The sequence below is a fragment of the Myotis brandtii genome, unplaced genomic scaffold (genome assembly GCF_000412655.1).
Source record: "Myotis brandtii unplaced genomic scaffold, ASM41265v1 scaffold931, whole genome shotgun sequence".
NCBI classification, from domain to species: domain Eukaryota; kingdom Metazoa; phylum Chordata; class Mammalia; order Chiroptera; family Vespertilionidae; genus Myotis; species Myotis brandtii.
The window spans coordinates 2,367,466-2,391,168 of NW_005371843.1; the positions used below are offsets into that span (position 1 = coordinate 2,367,466).

Here is a 23,703-nt window from a genome sequence, read left to right on the forward strand (position 1 = left end):
CCCCCCCCCCGGCCCAACACCCCCCACCCCCAAGAGATGGCTCGGTGATTCTGCAACACAGCTTTCCTAATCGCTCAGTTCTGTGAAGATGCCAGTGCCCTGGGGGTCTTCCTGCCCTGCTCCCCGGACCATCTCATTGTGTGTCTGGCATTAGCCGTGCCAGTGCCCGGGTTAATATGTACACCCTGCAACTCATTAGCTGCACATTAGCATGAGAGCCAAGAGCCAGCATGAGGGATGCAACAATATGCTGGGGCTTGAGGCAGAGCCTCAGCGGAATCCCATCCTATGCAGAGGTCAGCAGCCTGGCGTCAGCCCCACAGCACACGTGGAGCCCCTTGCACTCACAGTGGCCACTGGGAAGATGACAAGTACGGGGCCTCAATAAAAACTGAGGGGGGCAAAATCCCTTGGCAGGACCCCGTGGGCTTCATACCTTTCACTCACATGAAGAATGTATTGGGTTTATCACCAAAATAAGAGAAAGTGGAACATCCAAGTGGCATTATCATATTTCCAGGGATCTGAGCAGAAGTTTAAGCATGTATTGTTAAATTCAAATGTTCTCTTTTAGCCCCTAAATAACACAAGCTGGTTTAAATCTAATGAAGGTAAAAGGATTATAGCACGTATTTCTCCTCCCTCCCTTCCTTCCTTCCTCCCTTCCTCCCTTCCTTCCTTCCTTCCTTCTCCCTTCCTCCTTCCTGTTTTCTTCTTTCCTTCCCACCAATTTCTTTCGTAACTGAATGTAATAATAAATAGCCCTTGAAAAACTAACTGTTCATCCCAGAGCAGAGCATCTCAAATCCTCCCCGGGAATGCCTTCTTTGGCTCACAAAGGCTGCTCACATACCTCCCATCTCCTTTTCTTGGAGGACAACAACCCCGGGGAAAAGTGTATTAGGAAAGAAAGGCTTCCTCAGACTTCCAGGTCTGTCATAGTTCAAGGTAATTATTTAATAGGCCATATGGGTAGGACTGCCATGCTATTACTAACAGTTTCTCTTTTATTTATGGGTAAAACAATGAGGTCAGAGACTACCAGCTGTTAGTGATTTTAGAGATGATGACCCGACCGATCATGGGTACTTAAAATTTGCTTGCTTTTTATGGGACTGGTTTGAATAGGAAAAAAAAAATACCACCGTATTTAAAATGACAGAGCATGCAGTGCTCACATTTTCATAAAACTACTTAAAAACAAAAGGTCAAACTAATCATACCCACACTGAGGATCAGCTGTCTTGTCAGCACAATTCAAATAGTAGTTTTTATTCTCAATGATCGCACCTTTTTTTTTTTTTTTTTTTTTTGGCAAAATACCAGTAAGCACTTTGCACCGTGACAACCATGAGGCATGCAGGACACCTCTGCTGGTGCCTGTGTTCTTCCTGAAGTGGAATGTGGCTCTTGCAGAACAGGTGGCCCACCCCTTTCAACTGGGCACACAACCTGTGCCCAGGCACGTGCTCACTCATCAATAGAACAGGACTCAGCTGGGCTCTGGGAGTTCAACGGTGCAGAATCAGTGTGTTCTCAGGAGTGTTAAAGGACATAATGCATATGAAACCACTCTATTAAGCACTAAGCAAATATTTCATTGTTGCTATGGTCTGAATGGTTGTTACCCCCCAATTCATATGTTGAAAATTGAATGCCCAAAGGGGTGGTATTAGGAGGCGGGGCCTTAGGGAAGTGATTAGAATGTGAGGGCAGAACCCACATGAAGGTAATCAGTGATCTTATAAAGGAGATCCTATAAAGCTCTCACGCCCTTTCCCCCGAGTGAGGACACAGCGAGAAGTCCACAGTCCTGAAGACAGCCCTCACCCGAGCATGCTGGCACCCTGACCTTGGACTTCCAGCCTCCAGAACTGTGAGAAAACCATTTCTGTCATTAATACATTTCTTTGGTATTTTCTTAGAGCAGCCCACACTGATCAAGACAATTGTTTATTATAACTTGTGTAGTTCTTTGAGTTGGGATATCAAAGAAGAACATTTTTGTGGAAGAGAGATTAGACTGTTCACTTATAAATGACTTTGGTACAATACATAAAGTTCTAGACTATAGTTCATAAGAAGCAATATGCTTCAGGTCTCTAAAATAATCCTGAGCTCACAGACTGATATATACTGGGCGAAGATAGACTGAATATGTAAAACTCACTAGAACTAATAGTAAAGTAGAATAGAGCACCTTGCCCAGTGGGAAGCACTCAAAAAAAAATGTTGAATTGTTTTCCATCAAGAAATTATGGCATTAAAATTTTTTTTTAAGGCATTCACCTTCCTCCCGCAGTTTGGATGTGGCGCCCCTAGTGGTCAGCCTTAGTTGGCACAACAGCATGCCCAAATACTCCGAGGCTCAAAACTCACCTCCAGGTACCTAGCTCTGAGAGGCTGGAGTTATTGTCTACAGGGGGTGAGGATGCTGAGCTGAGCCAATCAGGGTGAAAGTGAAAAATAGAATGCAGTTGGACCAAGGGGGATGCCCATGTGACTCTAAAGTTGATTTTCATACATTGCTTAGAAATTGTCTTGGAAGGCAATTCTAAAAATGCAATACAGCAGCATCTGAGTGAAGGTACAATTGCCTAAGGGGGTTGCTAAGAAAGGCAGTATCACCCGAAAATAGATATATTGTGTGTTCTAGCCACCCAAGATGAATGGCTGGTCTTAAATGAGGTCATGCATTTGGCGCCTAAACCTTTGCACATGGTATTCCTGATACCTGATCTTTTTCTACCTGATGTTTAAGATTCAGCTTAATACCTTTCTTATCCTCGTAGGCCAAGTTAGCTGATTCCTTCCTATGAGCCTTTATAGGATTTAATAGAGAAATTATAGCAGGGGTGGATCTATATTTGAAATTCTTAGTTTCCGTGTCTGTCTTCTCCGTGTGTTAGTGAATTCCTTGAGAATATCTTGGTATTTCTGGTCCACTCCCTTGCCCATTATAAATAATTAATCTAAAATCACTTCCCTAGTCAGTCCCTTACATCAACATCTCTCATTCCCTTTCTAACACTTCTCACTATCTGAATTTTGTGTTTCTCTTTATATTATCCATCTCCCCTGCTAAAATGTCAGCTCCAATGCAGCAAGGAACCTGTCTGGCTGCTCACTGTCATATCCCCAGTACTTAAACCTGCCTGGCATGTTGTATGTACTCAGCAGTCCTTCACTGACTGAGTGAGGGAATTGTAGGTGCTCAATAAAGTTTCTCAAATGAACAAGCCAATAACCAATCATACATTTGTTGTTTAAAAATCACTTGATTATTTATAATAAAAAAGACATGCAACCCCTAAAAGATGATGGAAAAGTAAAAAACAAATTTCCTGTGACAGTTCTATTCTGAACTTATGGCTATTGAGTTCTGGATAAAACCACCTTTCAACCTAGTTTTATTCAATCTAAAACCTTGAAGCTTGAAACGGAGGAAAAACAATGTGGGAATGGATCAAATGATGAAGTAACTCATACCAGGTGAAGTTGACTCCTACACTTTAAGGTCCACTTTCTCAGAATAATATCAGGGTCTAGGGTGAAGCTTCCAGAAACTTGAATGCCTCCCAGCTATTATTAAGGTCCTTGTTTGTTACAAGAAAAGTTTAAACATAAAATGGAGAAAACAACAAAATACAAGTCTATGGGTTGGTTTCTACAAAATTATCATGAATCCTAAATTCCTACTTATTCCTTCAACTTCTAATCTCAGTGAAATGGAAAATAAGAATCATGAGTATATTATTTTATGCCTTTGCTTAAAATTCATGTTTATACGTTTAGTTACAATTACTTTACTTAATCAAGTTTATATAAACTTTAAAGAGATGTTTTTAATAAGTTATAGTTGATTAAATATGGGATTACTTCTACAAGTTTAATAAGGTTTTAGTTAAAATTATACATCCATGTGAATTGTACAGATATGTACTGTTTATAATGAGATTTTATTTACATAATTTCGACCTACAACATCTTTCCAGGCATCACGTAATATGCTACTTTATTTAAGGACTTTTGCTGTGAAATTAAGCAATGGATAACATATAATCTAGTTAAATTTTTCCACTTTTTAAAAAAAGTTACTGTATAGTTGTCATACAACATTATATTAGTTTCAGATATAAATCTATATGAATTGTACATGTATGTACTGTTTATAATGAGATCTTATTTACATAACTTCGACTTACAACATCTTTCCAGGCATCATGTAATATGCTACTTTATATAAGGACTTTTGCTGTGAAATTAAGCAATGGATAACATATGATCTACTTAAATCTTTCCACTTTTTAAAAAAAGTTACTGTATAGTTGTCATACAATATTATATTAGTTTCAGATATAAAACAGTGATTCAACATTTACATACCTTATGAAATGATCATCATGGTAAGTCTAGTCACCATACAGAGTTATTAAAATATTTTTGACTGAATTCTCTATGCTATACTTTATATACCATGACTGTTTTTATAAGTGGCAGTTTGTACTTCTTAATCCCCTTCACCTATTTTGAGAGTCCCCCACCCCTTGCCCTCTGGCAATCATTAGTTTATTCTCTGTGTTAATGAGTCAGTTTCTGTTTTGTTTGTTCATTTATCTTCTTCTTATTTTTTAGATTTCATGTGTAAGTATTTGTCTTTCTCTGTCTTATTTCTCTTAGTATAATACTCTCTAGGTCCATCCATGTTGTCACAAATATTTTCTTATTATTTTTTAGATTCCATGCATAAGTATTTGTCTTTCTCTGTCTTATTTCTCTTAGTATAATACTCTCTAGGTCCATCCATGTTGTCACAATGGCAATATTTCATTCTTTTTTATGGCTTAATAATATTCTGTTTATATGTACCGTTTCTTTATCCATTCATGTATCGATGGACATTTAGAATGCTTCCATATCTTAGCTATTGTAAATAATGCTGCAATAAACATAGGGCTGTATATGTTCTATATTTCTTAAGATACATACTGAGAAATGGAATTGCTAAATTGTATGGTAGTTCATTTTAATTTTTTGAAGAACCTCCTCAAACCTACCATTTCCCATAATGTTGCATCAATTTACACTCCCACCAACAGTGTACAAAAGTACCCTTTTTCCACATCCTTGCCAACACTTGCTGTTCACTCATTTTTAAATAATAACCTTTCTGACAGGTGTGAGGAGATATCTCATTGTGGTTTTGATTTTCATGATTAGTGACATTGAGCATCTTTTCGTGTGTCTGTTGTTGGCCATCTGTATGTCTTCTTTGGAAAACTGCCTCTTCAGGTCCTCTGCCCATTTTTTAAATCAAATTATTTATTTTTTGATATTGAGTTGTAATAGTGCTTTATATATTTTGGATATTTACCCCTAGACCAGTGATTTTCAAACTGTTCCATCTCATGGCACACATAAGTTAATTATTAAAATTCTGCAGCACTCCAAAAATATATTATATTTTGTGCAGATTTGACTGATTTACAAAATAATAATAATAATTATTATTACCTATTCCTTTTTGGTCCGAAGTGACTTTAAAACAAAATCAGGTGCTTATACTTGTATATAAGGATTTCTGGTACCAAGAATTAATCAGATGCTACCTTATTATGTGGTGTGACCAATAAGTTGCAACTCTAGTATATGACCTATGTATTTACGGTTCAAGATAGGGTATTCACACTGGACGGCTTTTGTTGTGTTGGCTGTTGTTCTTTTTTTATTTGACAATCTAAGGGAAAAGAGGTCAGTGCCCCTACCTAAACACTCATGTATTGCATGTTTTAAAACTCTTGCGGCATATCGGTTGAAAATCGCTGACTGACTGCTATTGACAGCAGAGCATCTTGGTGTGTGTTGTGTGTCTGTGTCGGGAGATCTGGGTATACAGAAGTTAATGCTCATCTGAAGTTCTTGGGAAGCACAGGCATGCCTTCCTGCTCCATCATCACCGATGGAGTCCCCCGACACACTTTTTCCCAATGCCTCTGACAAGAATCCAATTTGGGTGATTTAGATTTCTCCTTTTTTCATTCCCATTAGTGGAGGTGCAATTGAGCAAAGAGAAGCCCTGCCAGTAGACAACAAACTAGGGAAAAGGAGTTATAGCAAAGAGTCTAGGAAACCCAACTAAGAAAAATCAGACAAGCCATAATTTATACAAGATTTAGTCTGTCTGTATGAAGAGCAGAGACTGAGAGAACAAACAGCGAGGAGTGGGGAGGTAGAGAGGTGAGAAAGGTAGGAGAGAGGTAAGTGAACTATACAGCCACATGTTTTGGAACCATAATTAGGTTGTTTGGCAAATAAGTGCAATGATAAGTATTGCCAGTGCTATTTTAGAAGTCTTTCAGGAAAGGAGGAAAATGTCAGTTTTACTTAGGGCAACAGGGGCCTTAGCCAATGGGTAATTATAACCAGGAACCAACTCCAATCCCAACTTTTCCCTCCTACTAATGCTCCCAAGGATTCACTCTTTACTAATTCTCTCTTCTTACTTTCCTAGAGATCTCTTCCACTCTTTGACTCTCCCTCTCTACACGGTACTCCCAATACCTATCCCTAACTTTGTTCTCAGCAGAGTTCTAGGCCAGTAGTCCACCAGTTTCCCAGTGGTACAACAGCAATGAAAGGATCATATATTTGCATAATTCTGAATAGTTCTTATAATGCTTTACTAGGGGCCCAGTGCACGAAATTCGTGCATAGGGGGTGGGTCCCTCAGCCCAACCTGCACCCTCTCCAATCTGGGAGCCCTCAGGGGAGCCCTCTCCAATCCAGGAGTTTCTGTCTGTCTTTGCAATCATATGAGTGAATTGTCTGAGACCCCAACCCACTTTGGTTTGTTGCTCACAGAATAGTAGAGGTCTTTTTTTTCTCTCCTTTGCTTCATTGGTGGAGATTTCCTAGAAGTTGCAGGATATCTTCCTTTTAATTTTTCCTCGACACTCTGACTTTATTTATGTCTCTCACCTTTGCTTTCCCTCCATCTCTCACCCACAACAGTAACTTGCTCCAGGCTCACTTTGCTCTAGTGTCCAGGAGATCCTGCAACACGTCTGCCACCAGAACTACGATTCCCAGCATTCCTGGTGCTCCCCACGCTCTGGGCTTCTGCTTCTGGTCCAGGGGATGCCACCAGAACTATGATTCCCAGAATTCCTCGTTCTCCCCGCGCTCTTGGTTTCCACTTCCAGTCCAGGGCCTGCAGAAACCAAAAGAACTGGGGATTCCAGCCGCCCCCAGGCCAGGCTGACAGTACCAGACACTCCAGTGGTGTCCCCGGGACCCCAGACGCTTGGCGCCGGCACGCGCTGGCCACAGGCTCAGAGTGGGCAGGGTCCCAGGGATGCCTGCCGCGTCGCCCCGGCTACGCAGTGGGCAGGTGGGTGTCCTGCCTCCAGCCGTTCAGCGCCTGTGCGCATGCGTGCTTCCCATAGGCCTGCCATCTTTGTCCGGTTAATTTGCATACTCACTCCTGATTTGCTGTGGGCGTTGCAGTGGGATGGTAAATTTACATATTTATCTATTATTAGTATAGATAAGCATAGTCAGGTGCACCTGAGTTTTATCTCATACCTAATGTAACTAAGTGCATGACTATGGTCAAGTGACATAAAGTTGCCAATTCATATTTTATTGTTTTTTTCTGTATATTCTAGCTTAAAACTCTTATAGCAATCTATGGTACTTAATGCTCATGGAATAAGTGAGACATGTATCTGAGCTGTGTTACTGGGGCAACAAAGCAACTAGCAACAGAGCAACTGGGCTTAGAAGCCACATTTTCTGATTTCTAATCTAGTGTTCTTTTCATTAAAAAGAATAACTTGATTGAAAATAAAGAACAGCCACTCAAAGTCCATCGCACCTGCCCTGCATCTGACTCAAATTGAGACACTTGACATTTTCAAGTAAGGATCCCTGAGCTGCACCAAGTTCATGGTCTGAGAGTTCTTATGTGAAAGGATGATTGCTTAGAACAAAGAAATGAAGGTCAGGTGCCTGGACCTGACCACTCTGAACACATAATGTAAAACTGTAATCTATTCTCAGAAAATGTGTTGCAGTGTCTACAAGTTCTGGTTGACACCACTGAGTCATTCATTAGACAAACTTAGACTGCCCACCTACTATTTCCCAGACACTGCCTAGGCACTGGAGCTATAGACCTAAATCATCTCTTTTCTCTGGAAGGTTACAACATGCATGTTAAAACGGATCAAGGAATATTCCGGGGCCTCTCCCAACTCATTAGAAAGGCATGTGAGTAGGATTAATTCTGAGAGTTCTGCTTGACCTCTATGGCTCCATGAAGACCCCCACTTCTATCTCAACACAGACCATATATAAATATGGATGTTCTTAACTCAGATTCTAGAACTCTAGATACACCTATATTTCTTTCCCTAATTCTCAATCAAATCAATATAAAGAATTTCAAATTTACTCACTTGATAAACCAGGGAATTGATTCAGCTTATAGGACCTGAAAATACCAACTTGAAGGAGTTTCAAGATGGAAAAATGAAATGTGTTACTTTGCATGGCATTTGTAATATGACAACCTAGTCCTGTTAGAATAGAAGGTCCAAGCCAAAATTGTAACAATGCAAAGAGAATTTCAAAGCCTTAAAAAATAATTAGTCCATGGTGTGAGGGAGGACGGAGTGAGTAAGTACCAGGGTGAGGTACTAAAATTTGAATACAGTTGTCACTAAAAGTAAACTTGTAGGTAGTGGTTGTAACCATGTGCACATCACAGAGATATCTTTGTCCTTCTGCCACTTAAAGTCCCATGATATCTGCTGGAATTATCCTCCCCTGATGTAAACACACCAGTGATTTCAGTAGATATTGTTGGTCCTCTGCCAAAATTCCCTGTACTAGGTGGGTGCATCCAACCCTCACCTCATGTGGATATTGACTGATCACAGGTTAACCCTTCTCCTTCTCTAAAGAATTGCCTTTGGCTGATGGGAGTGGTCCACAGCTAATGGCTGACTTACGGGGGCACCAAATGCTGACTGTCTTGGCTTGAGGTTGGAGAGCTCTGTGCTGCCGTCCACAGGCTGAGCTCCTTGTGGGATTGGCTAGATTTTAGCTGATACCACTTCTATGCCTAGTGGCCTCCCTGTCTATGCTGCTTCTCTCACTTCCTTACAGGTTTCTCCTAAGAGTTGCTGGATTAATTCAATCAAGAGGCCATTAGACTGAGGTGGGTCTGATGTCATGGCAGCTGACAATTCTAAGCCCATAAATGTGATAAGGTTGCAAAACAAAACCAAGGACAACCCACCATAAACAGCTGATTAGGCTTTAAGCTATAGCCAATCAATACTTTCCTAACTTTGCTTCTGCATTTTTTTCTATTTGAGCTCCTGTCCATGCTAACTTCCTGTTTAGTGCTACCCAATTGGAGTCCATTTTTGCCCAAACTCAAGATTTTCAATATACCTCAGTTTATCTGTTAACAGAGTCCTCCCTGAGAAGCCCTCCATCTCAGACTGGGCCTCTAAAGACTTCAAATACATTCATCAATGGATTATCTATCTCATAAAGGAAGGACAATCTATAATGACCAATAAGATAAAGTTTAGCAAAGTCTGCTAGCCATACAACCAGGCACAGAGAACTTTTTATCTAAGGTCCTATGATCTTCTCCAAAGAAACCAAATCAGGCCCATTTGTAAATGGGAATCCGCTTACAAAAACAAAATGTACGTGTCCCTGTCTCTCCTCCATGGGCAGCTCTGACGTTTCCACCTTGGTGAGAATGACTCACATAACTAAATTGCACTGTGAAGTCATGTTAAAAAAATGGGCATATTTTCGTGTTTTCATTATGGCTGCTGCTGCCAACTACCCACCCATCCATCCCAATGTTAAATCCCAGTTTTTACTGGAGAGACTGCAAGATGGGGGAGTCTGAATTATATTCACATTGGCGCATTTACTTTAAACACTTAGCAGAAAGATAAGCAAACTGCTGCCAGGTTTTCCTGGGTCTTGCCCCATCTCAGAGGTGACGCACTCAGGAACTTGATGACTGCCTTTTAAAGCCACACAGCAGACTTATTAGCACTTAATTGCATTAACAGCCTGTGTTTCCCAGCAGAGCAAAGAGTCTTGATTTAGGGATGATGCAATTCAGGGTAGCCTGGACAGTGGTTCTATTTCCGTTTATCAGGTTGGTGTTCCCTCAGCTCAGAGACTATTTTCTCCCTGGAAGAAGCGGTGGGGATTTCCTACTTGGGTGATTTGTAGGCAGATGGTGGAGCTGATATATTTGGAGGCTCCAGAAATATCATTCCATTAATTACACTGCCAAGGTCTTGATTACCAGCAGCCTGTTTTACTCAGGCCAGGGCTACTTTTCATTTATACTTGGGACTCTTCTGCTGCAGGTGGGCAATGTAGCCAGAGTATGAAATTACTGGGTTGGTTATATTTAGCTGGAATTCTTTTGGGATAAATAAATTGCTATTACTGGGTCTGAAATTAATGATAGTCTAGTGAATTATGTGAGAATACAGAAAATAGATACATGGATATAAATAGATATGTTGATAGATATATATGTTAATAGAGAAGGGTGAATAGAGATAAATAAATATAGATATGCCTAGATGGATGAATGGATACATAGATATGGATGGTAAGATAAATGAATGGATAGATAGATATAGGAAAAGATATATACATAGATGATGAGGGGAGAGAGAGAGAAAGAGAGAGAGAGAGAGAGAGAGAGAGAGAGATGGAGATGGAGGGAGAGAGTGAATAGATAGACTGGAGATAAAGAGAGAGGTGGAGGTAGCAGTCCTGCCTTTGCACAGTAGTGCTAGACAATAAAAATGATGGTGCAAGCTGAAACCATACTATGTCATCTTAACAATCAGTGGGAGAAATTAATATTGTTCTGTGGCTTTTGAAAATGTTTATTAAAACATTAAAATTGTTTTACTGTCAGTTATCAATGCATAGGAAAGTGAAAGAATAACACTAATGTTTATTTAGTACTATAATCTATAATTTAAAATATTAAAAAGGTGGAGAATTAAACTGCCTTATTTCCTTGTCCAAACCTTCTCAAGCATAGTCTGAACTGTGCTGGTCACCTGCTCCTCATAACTTACGCTACAGAGCGAGCATCTTTTCTAGGCCTGGGAAAGTTGTCATCCTTCTTTCTAAGTTTGCATCAGCAAGCGACAGTTTCTACTCTGTACTTTCAATGATGTGAAATATCTCTAAGAGGTCCTTTCATGTGACGTTTTCCATGGGCATCACTTCTTCGGGGGCATCTTCATCCTTCCCTCTTCATCTATGTTTAGAAGTTGCCCTTCACCATGTTCTGCAGGCTATATATTAGGAGGCTCTTGAAGAGTATCAGTGTTTACATTCCCATGGTCAGCTCTTCTATAATTCCAGATACATTTCATCTTTCTTGGACAGTTCCCCGTCTCTATCATCCATTCTTGTACAATGCCATATAGATTAATCCATTGGAGACAGAAGGAAATACAACCACCCACTTTGCTGTCTGTCTGTAAATCGATTAACAGACACACAGTGACGAACCAGAGACAGGCTTTGAAAGAAGTGACCTGACTGGCCAATGGTCAGAATGTACATTTGCTGTTTACATAGTGAGGTGTGGACTCGGGCTTGCAGCAAAGTTTTTACTTTATGAAATTTAATCACAGTTAATATATCATGGTAAATGTAATCGGAACCATGTTAAGAGACTGGTGTTATCTAATTAAAACATGGAAACATGCAAAATATGGCCAGCTGTGTATGTGGTGTGTGTGTGTGTGTGTATGTGTGTGTTTATTATCTAGTCTTCCCCTAACCTATGTTATTGAAGATGATTTCAGTCTTTGTAGGACCTGTTCTTTGGGCTTCACAATATAAAATAAATGTGGAGGATTGTTGTGGGGGATATGGAGGGATGGATCTAGCCAGAGGTTCAATTGATTGGCATAGTCAATAATAGGCGGAAGAACAGAGGAGAGGACCTCTTCTCTTTGATTTGTGTCACGGGAGGAAGGAGAGCAGTTGAAGATTGAAATGGATGTGGATAGAAGAGTAAATATTTTAGTAAAAGATTTTTAGACACTGTCAGTGCTGGTGTGTAAATTCTGCCCGCTGTAGACTAAATGCTTGTGTCCCACCAAAATTCATATGTCGAAGCTCCAATGTGATGGTATTTGGAAGTGGGACCTTTGGGAGGTAATTGGGCCATAAAGGTAGAGCCCCCACCATGGAATTAGTGTCCTTATAAGAAGAGGAGAGCTGGCCCTTTCTCTCTGCCATGTGAGGACACCACTAGAAGAAGGCTCTCTGTGAACCAGGAAGAGGGCTTCCACCAGAACCTCACCACCCTGTCATCTCAATCTGATATCCAGCCCCCAGACCTGGGAGAAATACATTTCTGTGCAAGCCATCCAGTCTACGGTGTTATACCAGCCCCAACTGGTGAACACACCCCTTATTTCCATAAAGGCAAATAAAGAATTTTGAGTGTTTCTGATAGGTCTCTTAGCTCTGAAACTATGATACTGTTCCAACACTGGATTCTGGGGCCCCTCACTCATAGGGACACATAATCCCTGGGCTCCTCACCTTAGTGGAACATTCTGGGCTTGGGAGTTCGAAAGAAGGGCTCAAACTCTAGTTCAGCCACTTGCTAGAGGAGTGATGTTAGCAAAGTAACTTGATTTCTCCAAGCTTACCTCATAGGTCAGAGATGATTACAGCACATGGCCTGAAACAGACCAGGCACATCATAAATACTAATTACCAGCTTCCTTTCCTCCAAGAATATCCTCATAGGCACAGTGATATAAATGCTCTCCTTTGAAAGAATCTGAAGTAGATATGAGGAAAGCTGAGAACTGAACTTGCATCTCAGAGCTTCCAACTGGTTTTTATTGTTTTGTGGTGTTGTGCTTTTACTCTGACAAGAAATAGTTTGCAAGTTGAGATAACAAGGTTAAGCAAAGGCAATGCCTGATGAACCAATCACAAACCAATCCAGCAATTCTGCCATGTCCCTGTTTATTATTTTTCTAGGTAGCAAGAGAGTCAGGGCTTCATTTATCTTTCTTTTTTCTGTACCCAGACAGTTTAAACAACTTAATGGTAACTGTAAAAAGATTAAATTAAGGACAATGATAAAAACTGTGTTTGAGACATGCTGTATTTAATAATTCAGGGTAGGGATTACAGATCAGGGATGTTAATGGGGAAGACTTTATATTGGGCACCTGGCCCTTCTATAGTGAGGGCAGTGACAGGAGAAAGCAGTACAGGACACATCACTGTGTGTAGTTGACAGAACCAGGAAGTCAAAGACAGGAATATGGCCCCAGTTCAAAGGCAACTAGCCCAACACTGACCTTGATACTGTAGGGAGTGCAGAGAACAGCTACTAGAGTTCAAGGAAAGAATAAAACATTGCAGTGAATGAGCTCCAGGAAATTCTTTTGAGTTAAAGAAAAGGAATAATGATATCACAGCGTGGTCCCTCTCTCTAATTATTTCTGTATTTTTATTTAGAGTATAACTTTAGATAAAGTGCCTTCATCCTCTGGGCCCAGATTTCTTCTTTTTAGAGAGAAGAGGTTGGGTTAAGTCACTGCCTTAGTTCAGGTTGCAATAGCAGATTAACATAGACTGGGTGGCTTAAACAACAAAAATTTATTTCTCACAATTTTGGAGGCTTGAAGTCTAACATGGATCCTTGTGAGGGTTCCCTTCCTGGTTTGTAGAAAGCTACCCTCTTGTTGTATCCTTATATGGTGGACAGAGAGCGCTCTGGTCTCTTCATTCCCTATAAGGGCACCAATCCCATTATGGGCACTTTACTCTTATGACTTCATCTAAATCTAATTACCTCCCAAAGACCTCACCTCTAAATACCATCACATTAAGGATTAGGACTTCAACATGTGGGTCTTGGGGGACACGAACACTCCACCCATAGCAATCACCCCTAAGTTTCCTTCTCTCTGCTTTTGCATATGTAGGTTCCCTACTGGCCACCAAATCAAAATCAAACCATCTGTCCAGCTTTCAAAATCTTCCATAAGTGGATGTCATCTAAGATGCTAGACTTGCTTGTCACCTTCCTCCTGAATGAACCATCACTTCCCTTTAGACAAGTCTATGGCCTGCCTTCCCTATGAGCTATATTAATCCATTACTTTCACTTTTCCCCCCCTCCTGCTCCTTGTCCTCCCTTGGAGTGCACTGAACTCTCTCTGTTGACTCAAGAACTAGCCATTTTGCGGGAGCCATTCTTCCAGTCCCCAGACCATCTCACAGAGAAGAATAATGCTAATAAAAAGTTTCCCCCTGTGTAGTATAGATAAGGTTTTAGGATTTGTACTTAATAGGATTTCAATAGAAGTTGTTGTTTCATATCATTTTAGTTCATGTAAATGCCAGTTCTAAAAGCTCAAAATTAAATATAATATGTACAAATCTTGTTCCATAGCTACTGTTATAAAAGCAAAGGTTAACAGTATAGGAAAAGACAAAGGACATCAACTTACGGTAAACTGCAGCTGAAGTATAGGATCATACTTTATATTTTTTCTAAATACCAAGCAAATTTGCTGATATTTGTGATAATATAAGAAAGTCACAGTATTGAGGGTTTGCCATTCATTGCAACATTTTGCTAAAAAACACTCATATGTCTCCACACTAGGATTCAGTATTAAATGTTTATTCAGAAAAAAATTCTAGTTTGAGTTGGTTCCCGCAGACTTGATCTGTGGTAACTGTTTGAGAAGTTTTGAAGGTGAAGGCAATAAAAGATAGTCTTGCTTCTGATAACTGTCTATGATAAGTTATTATTTCTTTTATGGATACAATGCATAATACAATTTAAAGAAACATCTAGTAATGATTAACTGAAACGATATCAAAAGAAAAGAAATATTCTAAAAACAGGAAGAGCTTTTTATGCACCTTTATTACTGCACCTGGAAATGCCAAATAATGTCTCTACTGATAATTTGGGATGAGCAAAAGGAATAGCAGATCATTTATAAGTGAGAAAATGGAACCTAAGGACAAATTTTCAATATCATTAATATTGACCCAACACAATTTTCAACTATCCAAACAGTAATGATTTTAAATGTATTTTACATTGAAAGAGATGAAAGAAAAAGATCTTTGAGAGTTGAGACCACCTCAGTTACTTAGAAGGTGGTCTAAGGAAAAATGTGTGTTCTGGACAACCACCCTTGGCCCCCAAATCCAGGCTCTCCCCCTTCCCACCCTGCTCTGTGCCCTCTGAGCTGACCTTTATAGTACATCAATGGGGCCCCCATGCCTCTGGCTTCCAGTCAGCTTCAGTCAGTGGGAGACACCAGTGAAAGATCAGCGGGCAGAGGTTGCCAGGGTGCTGTTTCTCTCGCAAAGACCACAGTTCTTAGTGGGTGATCCTTTTCTACAGCTATTTAATTCTTGCTGGTTTCAGGTAACTGCTCCTTTTCCTGGCCATTTCAGGGTAAAGGGTAGTAGTGACCTCTTGCTATTGTTATCTCTGGGGTACTTCTCCGTCTCTTATTGGTTCCCCTTACCTTGGCCACACCTTATAAGTTATTCCTGCAATAAGTCTTTTCCAATCATCCCTTTTGAGTTTGTCATTTAACTTCTGCCAGAATTCTGAAACATACGGTACATCTCCAAGGACTCAAGACCTGAAACAAGGTAGAACATTTTTCTTTCCAATCAACTCCTGGCCTTTTTCTTCTGTAGTGAAATGTCTGTTGCTTTTGCTTTCCCAGAATCGGTTTAGTTCATTCCTTGCACAGCAGCCTCATTTTCCATGAGCGAATCGCCTCTCCTCATCGCTCAGTACACAGGCTTGAATGAGGCTGATCTCAGCCCCAACCCAGGGCTAATCATACAATCTAAGTCAGTCCAATTAGGCTTATAATAAGAACTTCTGTTGGAACTATGGGGGAAAAGAGGCCTCTATTTACTTGCGATGGCCAACTGTGAGGAAAAACACAATCTGGAACGGTCAGGCCAAGGAAGAGGGCAGGCCTGAGTATAAACCAACAAAGTAGAAAAGGGTGCAAAGAGATGGAGGGGAGAGCCTATCATTATCGGAACCCCTGGATCCGACCATGCCTGACGTTTCCCCGTAGACATTGTAAGTATAATGCTCAAGCTGAGTTGAGCTTTCTGTCACTTGACAATGAAAGATCCCTAACAGGCCTTCTTTAATGAAAACGCACATATTTGGAGAGAGTACAAAGTAGAGAGGGCTATAGACTGTGACTTCTAAAATGACACCATCCAGATGGGTAGTGTCGTCTTCCTCAATAACCTTGACATTAAAAGTCATGAGAGGCTATTGACCCAATACAATTTTCAACTATCCAAACGGTAATGATTTTAAATGTATTTTACATTGAAAGAGATGAAAGAAAAAGATCTTTGAGAGTTGAGACCACCTCAGTTACTTAGAAGATAGTCTAAGGAGAAATGTGTGGTTTCTGTTTTTTATGATTTCAGAGCTCCTACAACCTGCACTGTCCCTAGTCTAAGGAGAAATGTGTGGTTTCTGTTTATGATTTCAGAGCTCCTACAACCTGCACTGTCCCTTTAGTCCTTTGAAATCTGTGAGAGATGGGACAATATCAAACCAAACAGTTCACTGAGTGTTGAACTGTGTGGCTGAGCCCCACGCATGAACTGGTACAAACAAAGAACAATGGTGGAAAACAGCCGAACTTGTGTTCAAGTATTATTTTCAAGTGCCATTTGACTGGGGCTTCTCAGATGACATGGTTCCCTGGCAGGAAAGCTGTTATTGTGACAATCATTATTCCCATTTACCGCCTATTAGAATGTGAGTCACTGGGAGGTCAAGCTGTCCCAAAAGCTCAGTGTTCCTGAGCACTCAAGGTCAAGTTCAAGGGACAGCAATCAGGTATAGGGACAATGGCAAAGGCTCAATGCTTTGAAATGAACAGAAGGGCTAACTCCCAGGAGATCACCGCAAAGTGAGTTTTACTATCTTCCACATATCACATAGCTTGGGAAAAGAAATCAGAGTGACAGCGTTAACATGGCCCCAGGTCCTTCCCACAGCTGCTCTACTCCCTAAGAACAGAGACCAAGCCTTTGTTTATACACCCACCATTCCTGCCTAACACCATGCCTTCCACAAAAGAGGTGCTCATAAGTGATGACTTTCAGGGTCTGCTGGCTTAAGAATACAGATAAAATATAAGATAATATATGAAAAGAGTCATCATGCAGTCGCTGCTCAAGACAACCTGGGTGATATTATTATTGCTATTATTTGTAAATGTATCTGCATTGTTGATAAGCAGGTTCAGCAAAAGTCACACAAACCCTTTTAAGCAACAGTTTCAACTTCCTTACCTCCCAAGGCAACAGCTCTGTTGTGAGTTTATTTTCCCTGCCCTTCATGTGTAGATGTGAGAATCAACCTATCCTTCCATTTGCTCACTCATTCATCCATTCAGCTGACCACATATTTACTGGAGTATATGTGGGAAATCAAAGTTGATTAAGACACAGACCCTGTAAAATGCAAATGCAGACCTGTTGTATACCAACATGAAATCTAAACAGACTGTGACTGAGATAATCAGCCTATGGAATGAGAACTGATTTCAGTGGTTGCCACAAGTGCTGGGCACGCCTTGGGGGAAATGATGATGATGGGGCAAGCTGGGGGGAGGGGGACGGGGGAGGGGGAGTTGTCGGCATTTTCCTTACCTTTTCTGCAAGCCAGCCAAGGTGCCTGATCTCTCGGCTGCCAGCAATGCCTGTTTTCCCCAGTTGCTCTCTGACCTCGGCAATCACTCGGGTCAGCAGGTCACTGACGTTGGAGTGGATGGCACTGAACCAGGCCTGGGCAGTGGCTGAGTCCTTGCCCCTTAGGATCACCGTGTGCTTAGCATCTGGAGAGTGGATTTCAAGCTGCCTAGAGAAGCAAAGAGAGAAGGGTTAGAAGGTTTTCTGGCAGATCATGCTTCCTCCAATCCTGGGCCACAAAGTTTAATGAATTCTTTACTCTTACCTTTAGACTTGATCAGTTTCACATGGTTTATCATAATGGTCCCATCATTCATTTACTCACTCACTCATTCATCCACAAACATTTAGTAAGGACCCAGGCATTAATTAGTGCAGGCACTAGCCATCCAACCACCACATCACCTGAATTAAGGATGTCTGGTTTTCCTCTTATAGAGCTGATTGGCTGATTAGTAGTTTCATTTCAAGACTTCTAAACTATGAACTGATATTAATTTGCCTTACCTCTCAGCCCACAGAGTATTTTAATCACATACTCATATCCTTGCTGCTGCTGGCAGAAAACAGATGGAAATATCTAGCCACATACTGAATCTACTGCTCAGAGTTAATTGTGAATATTTTAGAATCAATGATGATTAAACTTTGTATTCTTTAAGAATCCTGCCTGTGGCACATTTAACCACCACTAAATCCTGTGTAATGAAGGATCGAGATGGCCTGGAAAGGGATAACAATGGGAAGATATATGCACTGAGAATGTTAACCTTTAAAGTCAAACACCAAAGCTTAAGCCAGAACTCCAACTGGTTTACATGAGATACAGAGTGAGAGACCTGAATACTGTAATTGCGGTAAAAGGAGGAAATTCTATTCAGGTACTTTTTGTGTGTAATTGTTTATTTTGAAGTACTTATAGATTAACATGGTGTAGCAAAAATAGTGTAAAGGTTTGGGTATACCCTTTCACCCAGTTTCTCAGATCATGGTTATATTTTATGTCACATGCCTGTATTTTATAATACAACTAGAGGCCCAGTGCATGAAATTCGTGCACTTGGGGGGTTCCTTAGCCCGGCCTGTGCCCTCTCGCAGTCCATGAGCCCTCGGGGGATGTCCAACTGCCACAGAGGCAGGAGAGGCTCCCACCACCTCCACCGCTGCACTCGCCAGCAATGAGCCCAGCTCAGGGCTTCTGGCTGAGCGGCGCTACCCCTGTGTGAGCACACTGACCACCAGGGGGCAGCTCCTGCATTGAGCATCTGCCCCCTGATGGTCAGTGCGCATCATAGCGACCAGTCGTTCTGCCGTTTGGTTGATTTGCATATTTGCCTTTTATTATATAGGATACCAGAGCCAGGAGACTGACCTGATGCAATCTAAGTGTATGGGTCTATGGTATTCTGTGATGTGCAGATTCTTGTAACCACCACCATGGTCAAGGAACAAGACTAGTTCATCACCACAAAGCTCTCCCTCCAGCGACAAGTATTCCCCTCACTCCCACCATCCCAAACCCCTGACAACCAGGAACGTGTTCTCCACATCTATAATTTTTAGATAATTTTTGCAGAGAAAAAAATTTTATTCATCCATGTATATCTGTCTTTTAATACCATTGATTCATTCATGTTTGCATTAGAAAGATACAGGGATTAGGAAATTTGACACTGAATGGAATGGTCCATTTATTAATTTCCTTTCATCCCTTAATAATTAGGCTCATTGAGTATTTATTATGTGCCAGGCAAAGTTTAAATATTTTTATATTATTTTATGTAATTTTCCTAGTAGCCTTCTGACTGACATTATTATTCCCATTTAACAGAAGGAAAAACTGAAATTTGGAGGGAGAGAGAAAGAAGTTGTTTACCCAAGGCCACACAGTTGGTGACACTGGTTAGGCTCAAAAGCTCCTGGATGAACTACAGTGTCACAGTGTCTCCTTTAGACTGGAGGACCTCCAGTAGGAGAGCTGCCACTGTCCTCCACAGCTGTGAAGTCAGTACCAGCAAACGTGTCCCAACGTGTCCTACTTAGCTCCTGAGCTCCAAAATAACAATTCTGCAGATAACCTGAAAATCACAAGTCCCAAGTTACCTGGACTCGTTTACATTTGAAGCCAACCTTTTAGAGTGAGTAGACCGTCTTACTCATAAACTTAAAGGGGAGGAAAGGAATGATGCAGAAAGTGAAATGTCTCTGGGGGGAGTTTTAGCAATAATTAGTCTTTTTTTGTTTTCTTGGTAAGAAATTTACAAAACAAGCCTCCTCATTGAGACCCTAAAAGCTTGATGTAATGAAACGGGATTCTTTAGGTGGCATTTGTCCTCATCCAAAGGAAAAAAAGGCCATGCCTCTTAGGCACTTTTCAAAGGAATGGGCTGTTAATCTAGGCTGTTTTCCTTCCCTCCGGAAGTTCTTACTTGTTGGTCAAGTTGCATGGCCAAACACAAATGGATTCTCGAGAAGCATTAATGGGAGCTCAACGTGCTTTTCAAATTATTCCATCAATATCTATTGTTCTAGAAATTTAAAACAGGCAAATATTTCTTTTACAATATTTTCTTTAGAAAACCCAGATTTGTTTGTAAAGAAATGATAGCTTGGGCCTGGCCAGAGAGGCTCAGTTGGTTGAGCATCATACTGTGCACTGAAGGGTTGCCAGTTCAATTCCTGGTCAGGGCACATATCTGGGTTGCGGGTTTGAGCCCCAGTTGGAGCACGCATGAAACGCAACTGATTGATGTTTCTTTCACATCAATGTTTCTCTCTCTGTCCCCTTTTCTCTCTCTCTCTCTTCCCCTTCTCGCTCCCTTCCTCTCTCTTGGCATGTCCTCAGGTGAGGAATTAAAAAAAAAAAAGATGGCTTGGGAAGCAGCCACTCCCCAGCTATCACCCACAGACACATACATAAACAACTGATGTGAGCAAAAAAGAAAAAAAATATTTTCTTTGTTGGGTTGCCAGCGTACCCCTGGGGGAAAGCCAACTTGTAAACAGAGGTAAAGTGAAGAGGAGGCCCAGGTTTTCGACAGCATTTATCATTACTATTAATTTTAAGGAAGATTTTAAGTATAACATAGACAAGTGCCCAAATTATCGTGTACAGCTCAAATGGATTTTTGCAAAGGGAACACCTTGGTGGAACCACCACTCAGATCAAGAACTAGAATGTTCCAAGCATCCCCGAAGGTCCGTTTACATTCCCTTTCCAGTTGTTATGGCCCCAAATAAGCACCACTAGGATTTCTGTCACTGTGGATTACTTTTGTCTCAGGCAAAATGAATGAGATTTTGTTTGTTTGTCTTTATTTGTTATTGTGGCTTGCAGTATAGTGAGGATCTGGGCAATTTCTGAGGCAGATTTTACACACCAGGCCCAGTGCTTTTCAGTGGTGGTTCTGAGTGTGGTCATAGACCATCCGTGGAAGCAACAGCATCACCTGGGAACTGACTAGAAATGTCTCCATGCTGGACCCACTGCATTAGGAATTCCAGGGGTGAGGCCTCGCAATCAGCCTTCAGGTAAATCTGCTGCAATTCAGGCTAGAGAAGGCTGCTCATGGGTTCATAGGAAAAGCACTGAGCTTGTTTGTTTGCTGGGTTCCCAGTGTCTGAAGTGGCTATACTGAAAAGTGAGGCGACCTCCTCCCATTCAGTCTCAAAGAACATGGAGGGCACAGAATAGAGAGGCCTGTGGCTTTTTATAGTGAAAAAAGCACAAGTTCTTACTCAAAAGCATTCTTCAAAACCCTTGAATCATTTTTTAAAAAAATCATTTAATTCAGGCTAGAGAAGGCTGCTCATGGGTTCATAGGAAAAGCACTGAGCTTGTTTGTTTGCTGGGTTCCCAGTGTCTGAAGTGGCTATACTGAAAAGTGAGGCAACCTCCTCCCATTCAGTCTCAAAGAACATGGAGGACACAGAATAGAGAGGCCTGTGGCTTTTTATAATGAAAAAAAGCACAAGTTCTTACTCAAAAGCATTCTTCAAAACCCTTGAATCATTTTTTAAAAAAATCATTTAATTAAATACAGATGCTTGACCCCATCTGTTGAGTAAGATTTCTAGAGGGTGAGGCCTGTGTATATGCTTTAAATGTTGCACAAATTATAAGGATGAAGGATCATGGCAGGCCTCTCTAAGCCCAAGCTCAAACCCCCAAAGAGCTATGCCTAGCTATGGCCAGGTAGCTCAGTTGGTAAGAGCTTAGTCCTGATACACCAAGGTTGCAGGTTTGATCCCTGGTCAGGGCACATAAGAGAATCAACCAAATGAATGCATCAATGAGAGGAACAACAAATCAACAAATTGATGTTCTCTCCCTCTCAAATATATATATATATATATGCTATGCCTAACGGTGATTATGACAAGAAGGGCAATACAACAGAAGGTTCTTGGAGAGTGTATTAGTAATGCATTGCTGAGTAACAAATTCCCCCAGAATTAAGTGGCTTAAAACTGCGAACATTTGTTATCTCATAGTCTGTGCATCATGAACTTCAGCGTGGCTGAGTGGGGTGGGTCTGGCTCCAGGGCTTCCTGTCAGTTGGCAGTCAGGATGTCAACAGGGGCCTCAGGCATCTGAAGCCTTGACTAGGCCAAGGATCCATGCCCCAGGTGGGGCACTCACATGGCTGTTAGCAGGAGGCCTCAGCCCCTCGCCCCTTGGCCTTCTCCAGAGGCTGCGTGAGTGCCCTCATGGCATGGCATAGTTTCTTTCCCCAGAGAGCAAGAAGGAACTACAGTCCCTATTGTGACTTGGTCTCCAAGGTCAGATACCATCACTTCTGGTTCATTCGTTTTGTTAGAAGTGAGTCACTAAGTCAAATGCACATCATGAGGAGGAGAGACATGGCTGTTAGCAGGAGGCCTCAGCCCCTCGCCCCTTGGCCTTCTCCAGAGGCTGCGTGAGTGCCCTCATGGCATGGCATAGTTTCTTTCCCCAGAGAGCAAGAAGGAACTACAGTCCCTATTGTGACTTGGTCTCCAAGGTCAGATACCATCACTTCTGGTTCATTCGTTTTGTTAGGAGTCACTAAGTCAAATGCACATCATGAGGAGGAGAGTGAGGCTTCACCTCTTGAATGAAAGGGAATCAAAGAATTTGGGGACATATCTTGAAATATGAAGTAATATTCTGGAAGGAGTCTGTTCCAAATGTAAAGGGAGGGTGAGTGTTTGTGGCTGTAACCAGCAGCTTCTAAAGTGCCTATAGATTTGGGTGATGAAGAAGCCTATTCCTTCTGATTAGCTGCAGCTCCAAGTTATAAAGTGAGATAGACTGTGGCTCAAGCTAGGGTTCAGGGACTGTGGACTCAAGCTAGGGGTCAGGGACAACAGGAGAGATGAGAAAGGACCTCTCATTGACAGCATATGGGAGCAGCATGAAACCACCAGAAATGATGGTGAATTAAGAACTGTTGGCTGGTCTGGCACAAAAAAGATGTCAATTATTTGTGCAAGAAATAAATTAAGAATTCAGCAATCTACATCTTCCTGCCCCCCCTCCAAAAAAAGGGGGGGAAGAAGGAACAGGAGTATAAACTTTTCCTTTTAACACCAATGAGCTCTACTACCTAAAGGTAACAGTTCGTACCTGGTAGCACCAAAGTTCCCAGAACCTCTGAGTGACTGAGTGACAACTCAAGATCCTAGACAAGGTCAAGCAGTGATTTAAAAATATATATATAATCTGAGCACATTACCAAGCAAAAATCTCAAATACAGACACCTTGGTTTAATTTGTCATTTAATCTCATTTTACCAAAATGTGATCCAGTGACACACTTTCTAGAGTATGAAGGACAGAAAAAGACGTTCCATTCCTGGCCTGGCTGTGGAGTGGTTCTTCCCATTTTCTCACCA

General features: G+C 41.3%; 1 protein-coding gene across 1 annotated transcript in view; it reads right to left on the bottom strand.

Annotated features, from left to right (window-relative positions):
- SNTB1 (syntrophin, beta 1 (dystrophin-associated protein A1, 59kDa, basic component 1)) overlaps window positions 1-23,703 on the bottom strand; it is a gene marked incomplete at its 5' end in the record, with an annotated part of 197,402 nt that overhangs the window by 43,101 nt on the left and 130,598 nt on the right. The window contains one exon of the mRNA XM_014533034.1: window positions 17,788-17,995. Coding sequence (XP_014388520.1) covers window positions 17,788-17,995 — 208 coding nt within the window. The remainder of the gene's footprint in view (window positions 1-17,787; window positions 17,996-23,703) is intronic.